The 7,536-nt window shown below is 45.1% G+C and overlaps 1 protein-coding gene across 1 annotated transcript; it reads right to left on the reverse strand.

Moving 5' to 3' along the window:
- Positions 1-220: 220 nt before the first annotated feature.
- On the reverse strand, positions 221-7,323 carry FAM240B (family with sequence similarity 240 member B; the record flags this gene model as incomplete). The annotated part of the gene is made up of 2 exons (XM_081151187.1): positions 221-314; positions 7,181-7,323. 2 exons carry the CDS (start codon positions 7,321-7,323, stop codon positions 221-223), a joined length of 237 nt encoding a protein of 78 aa, XP_081007313.1.
- Between the last annotated feature and the right edge of the window lie 213 nt (positions 7,324-7,536).

The raw sequence follows: 7,536 nt of genomic DNA on the forward strand, positions 1-7,536 counted from the left end.
CTTCCTATGGCATTGGCAGCCACCCTTGCTCTGCGGGGAGGAACTGGGTGAGAACTTCCATCAGTGGGGTGGGGGTGCGGGCGGGTCACATGTAAAGCTCACAAGTGGGTGAACAAACAGTGTCCTGCTCAGGAGGCAGCATAACGGGGTGTCGGCTTTGCTCCTAGGGAAGTGCCCTCGCGGCTCGGTGGCTCTGAAGCGCGGGGCGCAGGCGGGGCCCTCAGCCCACGCTGCCCGCCTGCTCCTGCTTCCCCTCGGGGTTGTCCAGCCTCCGCAGCCTGTCCTCCAGCCGCCGCCTCCACTCTTCCCTGAGCCTGAGGAGGGACACAGGACACAGGGTCAGGGCCTGTCCTCCGCCTGCTGCTCCAGTGGTGCTGTGCCTTTGGCGAGCATTGTAGGGGAAACATGACTTTTACAAATTAGTGAAAAACTGACTAGACAAGTGAGCCAAGTCTATGAGCACAGAATCCCCCACAGCGATTCCTTCCCAAGCTGACACGGGGACTCAGAGTCACGTCCATCCAAGTCCCAGCAGGACGTTTGTAGGTAAGAGAAAGCCGATTCCAGACTCTAAATGCAAAGGCGAGGAAAGCGGAGCAGCAAAAGCCATTTTAAAGAGGAAGAAAGTGGGAGAACTCACAGGACATGACTTGGAGACTTACTGTAGGGCCACCACCATCGAGACAGTGTGGCGTCGGTGCAGGTCCACTCCCAACAGATCGTGGATAAAACAGTCCAGAAACACATGGACACCAGCAAGGCCAAGTGATTTGACAGGGGGCAAAGGCAGCTCAGTGGCGGAAGGCACAGATATACATGTATATATACACACACACACATATATGTATATATACACACACATATATGTATATACACACACATATGTATATATACACACACATATGTATATATACACACACATATATGTATATACACACACATATGTATATATACACACACATATATGCATACACACACACATATATGTATATATACACACACATATATGTATACACACATATATGTATATATACACACACACATATATATGTATATACACACACATATATGTATATATATACACACACACACATATATGTATACACACATATATGTATATACACACACACATATGTATATATATACACACACACACATATATATGTATATATATACACACACACACACATATGTATATATACACACACACACACACGCATATGTCTATATATATAAACAAACGGGGCTAGGACATCACACACCCATATTCAAAAGAAAAGATGGACTTGGATCCATACCCCACATCTTATACAAAATTAATCATAGATCTAATGCAAAATGTAAGACTGAGACTGTTAGGAAAACCCCACAAAATGATGTCATTATTTCCCTTGGGGTATGGGAAGAATTCTTTGAGAACACAAAAGGGGCGATTCATGAAAAAGAACATTTGGGACTTAAATTTGTTCTGTGAAAGACGCTGTAAAGAGAATAAAAGACGAGCCACAAACAGAGAGAAGATATTTGAAAATCACACATTTTGGGACCTGTTTCCAGAATATACAAAATTTCAAACTCAATGATAAGAAAATAAACAACATAAATACATAACAGGTAAAAAATTGAGGTGCCACCCATCTCACAGAGTGACCAAAAGGGACAAACAAACGAAAACAATCAAACACCAAAAACCCACAACACAGAAAAACATAGAAACAAAATTTTAAAAACTCTCACAGCGAAAGCCCAAAGGAGCACTGGCAAGGACACTGGGCCCCTGGAACCACCCTGCAGGGCTGTGGGGGTGCAGGCGGCAGGGTCAGGCTGGGAAGCAGTTTGCAGTTTCTTATCCGGTTAACCCTACGTTTACCACGTGACCAGTCACCTCAATCCTGGGTATTTACTCAGGACACATGGCACCTCATGTTCACACAGCAACCTGCATGTGAACGTTCATAGCAGCTTTATGTATAGGCGCCCAAACTGGAAATCATCAAAGTGTCCTTCAGCTGAGGAGCGACTGGGCAAATCACGACACGTGCATGTCACAGAATAGTCCTCAGCGATGAGGAGGGCGGGCGATTGAAACACTCCACAAGAATTAATCCCAAGTTCGCTTTGCTAAGTGATAAAAGGCAGACTCAAAAGACCACAGACTGGACAGGTCATTGATGACATTCTGGAAAAGCAAAACTGGAGGGACCGAGGACAGAGCAGTGGTGGCAGGGACTGGGAGTTAGCAGAGGAGTTCCCCATAAAAGAGCAGAATGGGGAACTTTCTCAGAGAGATGGAACTGTGCTATGTCCTGACTACTGTGACTGGTCATCCCGAGCACTTAGCAAAACTCACAGAACTGCACAGAAGGACAAAACGAGTGCACGGTGCTCACGTGTCAATTAAGAAGAAGACAATCTATAGTCAAATGAGCAGAGGAGGCAAACTGGCTCTTCCAGGAGCAGCAACCCAGCTGTCTCCCATGCAGAGGAAAACCCCAACCAAACCTGTAACTAATTAAGTTCAGTTCAAAGCAGCCAGATTCCAGTTTCACTTGTTAGATGAAGAATGATGAAGTTTGACAACACCCAGTATTAGCGACCCTGGAAATGGGCACTCCCTGCTCAGGGTGACGGTTTAAATCAGTACAGCCTCTTTGCAAGACAAGGAGGCAGTGTCTATCAAGTTTTAAAAACTCTAATTCTTTGACCTAACATATTCATGTCTATGAAGTTATCCCATAATATTTGTCCATATTTGCAAAAATGTATGTACAGATATCCCTGTTGCAGCACTGTTTGTGAAGCCGGAAAATGAGAGAAAACCTACCTGTCCTTCGATGTGACTGGCTAAATAAGCTGTTACATCATGACACTGGAAAACATTAAAGAAGACCCGAATGCGCTATCTTCTTAGATAGACTAAGTTTAAAAAGCAAGGGGCAGAATGGTGAACATATAGTCCTATTTTACATAAAAATATTGGATACATGTTTATCTTCTATTCAAACTGGAGCTTTAGGGAGAGATGTATAAGAAAGTGTGGACTGTGGTGATCTTCGGAGGACAGGTCTGGGAGGCTCCCTGGGAAGGAAACTCACTTCTAAATATACATCCTTTCTTGATGCTTGAATTTAAAACATATACGCGTGTGTTAATTTCTTAAGATTAAGGATAACCAAAATGAAAAGACTGGATAAGTGCTTTGACTAGTTTTCTAGGGCTTCCATAACAAAATCCCAGATTGGGTGGCTTGAGCAACAGAAGTTTATTTCCTCACAGTCCTGGAGGCTGGAAGTCCAAGATCAAAATGCCAGGAGGCTTGGTTTCTCCCAAGCCCTTTCTTTGGCTTGTAGATGGCCTTCAGGTTCCACCCTCACGTGGCCTTTCCTCTGTAAGTGTGCATGCCTGGCGTGTCTTTATGGGCCCAACCCCCTCTTTTAAGGAGGACAGTAGTTCTTGGATTCGGGCCCACCCTAAAAGTCTCATTTTAACTAAAACAGCACTTTTAAAGGTCCTGTTCCCAAATATTGTCACATTCTGAAGTATGGGAGTTAGGGCTTCACATATGAACTGAGGGGGGCATGATTCAGTTCAGAACTGCTAAAGCCCAATAATATAGTCTATTACAGAAAAATTAATATTCAATAAAAAACTTAAAAATGGATGCAACCTTATATTCCACTCTTGTAAATCACCCTAAAATGAGTGTAATAATACCGCCTACTCTTTCCATGTTCGTCTGTTTTCTTCAGAGAGATTCCCGGGGTGAGTTACCTGGGGCATAAATACTTCGAGGGCTCCGGGAACCTGTTAGCGAACTGGCTCCAGGAAGCTTCTTACTTAAAACTGCTCAGTTTTGGGCGCAGGAAAGAGTGCAGAGGACCTGTGTGCCAGCCTGCTGTTTGGTGGTGGTGCAGCGTAAGCAGATTAGCAACCGAGGACTGGGAGTTAGAATATTGAGAGGAGTAGGGACACGGGAAATGTTGAGACACTGGTTGTAATCCTCCTTCTACCTCAACCTAAAATGAAAGTAAATGACATGAACATAGTCTGCCTGTTTGAAAGGGGGGGAAACATGGAACTGGGGCTCTCCTGTTAGCGGGCAGCTGGTTCACACGTAGATCTTTCCACGTTTTACTTAAGCAGTGATGACTTATTGAGCTTATATGGCCTTCTATTGATATCCCCCTATGAGTAATTTCCATAATTATATTTCTTCATTATGATTATTAAATGTGCATTTCATATTTTAATTTTTAACTGACCTCTCCAATGTGGGGGCTGTCTTGGCTTACAAGTGCTTGTTAAGCATCTCTAAGAGGTCCTTCTACTAAATCTGCCTCCAAAAGTCCACAAATTTCATCAGTGGCATCTTTAGAGGCTCACTAATAAGGGTGCTGTTTGTGTGTTCCATTGAACTGGAGGGATTTCTTAATATAATTTGGATTCTTTCACTAATTAAAGGGGCATTAACTCTTCCTTGGTGTGGTGGGCATGAAAATGTGCCCTCGGAGATCCTGCTGGCCGGTGGCCTTCTTTTGTAAATAAAGTTAGATTGAATACAGCCCTGCCCATTTGTTGACACACTGTCTACAGCTGCTTTCACGCAGCAATGGCAGAGTTGAGTAGGTGCGACACAGACCACGTGACCCACAAAGTCAAAAATATTTACTGCCTTGTTGTTTACAGAAAATGTTTGCTGACCCCACATCTGCATTTAGGTAGGTGATGGAGAAAATCTCAATAATGTAGGTTGAACTTAGAAGTGCGCACTGTCTGTAGCTACTGTGTTGAGACTAGCAAAACAAACAAACAAAGGGAAAAACTGGTGGAAATGTTCTTCCAGAAGCAGAAAACTATTACCTTCAATGATGTGACCTCTTTGTTAAATTGGATCGTAATTAAGCATTTGTCTGATTTTGTCAAATCCTGGTTGAATTGCAACTGTAGGTTGGCTATAGATAGAAGAGGTTGGCAAAAACCAACAAGAGCATGCCATGGGAAGACGCTGGCTGTATGGAATTCATGATAAAGAATACTGTGTAGTTTCTTATTCTTTGAAAATTGCTACACATCCTTTACGCCAATAAAATCTGTGATAAACTCATGCACCTATATACGCTGCATGGATACATCTCTTCCACAGAGCCAGTTGCTCACATTTGCCAGCACTCCACAACGCCCGGCCCATCTTTCTCACAGGTGCTTCCCCAGTGAGTCCCACACCCGTCTAATCTCGCCACGCCCTCCGCTCTTGGAGGACCCAAATCAACACATTTGGAATGATGAATTTATTCCAGGAACAAAACTTAGAATCTGGGATTTAGATTCATTTATTCACTTTTTATAGACACCATCAACTACTATTTGTTGCCAGATGCTGAAGGACTCAGGATCTCCTCTACCCAGTTTGCCTTTACATAGTGTTTTTTAAATATTTAGACTGTTTGCTGTCCCTTTCTGGTCAGCATCTTTCACTGCTGTGTCCCTTCCACTTATCTTTGGGTGGTGAATATATGTGAATATATGTACCTTTTACCTTGTAGTAAGAAAGGTCAGTATGAGAAAGACCACGCTTAAAATTTGGTCTACGTTCTCCTCTTGCTCCCCCGGGCTCTTGGGGACTGCAGCCTCTAACGGGGGTTCCACTAGCACATAGAAAAGCGTGGGTTTGCTCGCGGGATAAACAGGAATGGAGCTGACTGGTGGCAGAGCTCGTCTCTGGGGGTGGAGAGAGGCTGTTAGCCCCCGGGGCCGAAGAAGGTCTTTGTAAGTCAATGTTGATGCAGCACATGAGTGACATGTTTTCAGAGCAGCATCTCAGAAACACGCAGGCAGGGGACTTGCGGCCTTGCTGAACACGCGGCGGCCACTCCACTTGCCAGCGGACATCTGGGCAGACAGACATTGTGGCGGGGCTGTTCCCAGTTTAGGATCAGGAAGCCCAGACACCCTGACACCCTGAGGCAATCATGTGCTGCAAGGCTCTGCCCATTGAGAGCAGGTGCCAGCCCTTTGATTCAGAGCAATGTTGACACACTTGACCCACGTTTTATCACTGAAGTAAATGTTCCCCTCTGAGCTAGAACAAGTTCATTTGCCAATGAGGAAAAGACCACATTCGCCTTCCCCCAAAATCTTAATGCGTATAATCCCGGACGTGGGATCTTTCGTGCTTATACATACCTGTTGACCTAATCCTGAAATTTACGATAATCTCACGGGCTGGGGACTGCAACAGAGGCAGGATGGGGCAGGTATTTTTTAGTTCATCAAGATATAAGCAACAGAACCTCCTTTTTATTAACATAAAAATGCTTATCTTTATCTTCAGGTCATTGGTTCTCACTTGGGGTGACTTTAACTTCCAGGCACATTTGTTAATGTCAGGAGATATTTTGGTGCCAGAAAGGGGCAAGGGCGTCCTACTGGCATCCAGCGTTTTGAGGGAAGCTGCCCAGCACCTTTCAAAGAACAAGATGGCCCCAAACCAAGGAATAACCTGGCTCTAAATGCCAAGTGTGCTGAGGCTGAGAAACTCTGGTACAGATTGTAGGGAGACTATGAGCAGATGAATGAATCATGTCTTCAATTTTCTATATTCTTGATATTCTGACATCTTAAAAAGCTTGCTGGCCACAGAAAGGCTGCCCGTCCAGGGCCTGCTGCCTCTCAGAGACACAAAAAGGCTTGGCTGCCAGCATCTAAATCAGTCCTGCGCCTGAGGCCCCCACTCCTTCCTTATCTAACTGTCATGCGTGAAGCCATACTTGTCCTGTCCTAAGTCATTCCCGGGCCAGGGACCAGGCAACTGGGGACCACCGGGATAGACTGTCTAAAGCCCTCTGGGGGTATTCAAACCAGCCAGTCCTGAACTGTCTACCCTCCCCTTCCTGGCCTTTCCCATGGAGACCCCAATAAAGGCCCTGGCTTAGACTTTCCCTTTGGTTCTGCTTCTGCCACCTGATCAAAGCCTGGTGACTCCACTGTGGCTCTGCACGGCCTGGGGTGACCCTCCTGGGGCTTCATTCTTCATTGACCTTGGCTGCACCCACTTTGCCATGCCACAGCCAACATTCGCATTCTTAGGACAATGAACTCAATTCCGACTCCCCAGCTTCACATCTGGTCTGTTTCTGGGGAATCCTACTTCTCAAAGGCAGGAGAGGAACAATCCACATACTTTCTCAGGGCGCTCCTTCCCTGCCGATCTTCCTCCAGCTCCCGGTAGCAAGTCTGTTTGCTAATTTCTTTTTCCCAGAAGCTTTTGAGCTCCTGACAAGTTTCACAGCAAAAGACTTCTCGACGGATGTATTGATTGTTCATCCCCTAAAAAACAACAAACAAACAGAAACAAAAACTAATCCCAGCTCTTTGAATAAAGCCCCTCTAGTCCCAGAGTGGCAAGAGATGAGTCTGAACCCAAGCACTGCCACTTCCCCGTTTTCTGGCCATGGACAAGTCACAGTCACTGTGAGTCTGTTTCCTCAGCTGTAAATGGGGATAATAATCGGAAAATTTTGCAAAAATTTGAAATGA

Source organism: Miniopterus schreibersii (genome assembly GCF_964146895.1).
Source record: "Miniopterus schreibersii genome assembly, chromosome: 11".
NCBI classification, from domain to species: Eukaryota; Metazoa; Chordata; class Mammalia; order Chiroptera; family Miniopteridae; genus Miniopterus; species Miniopterus schreibersii.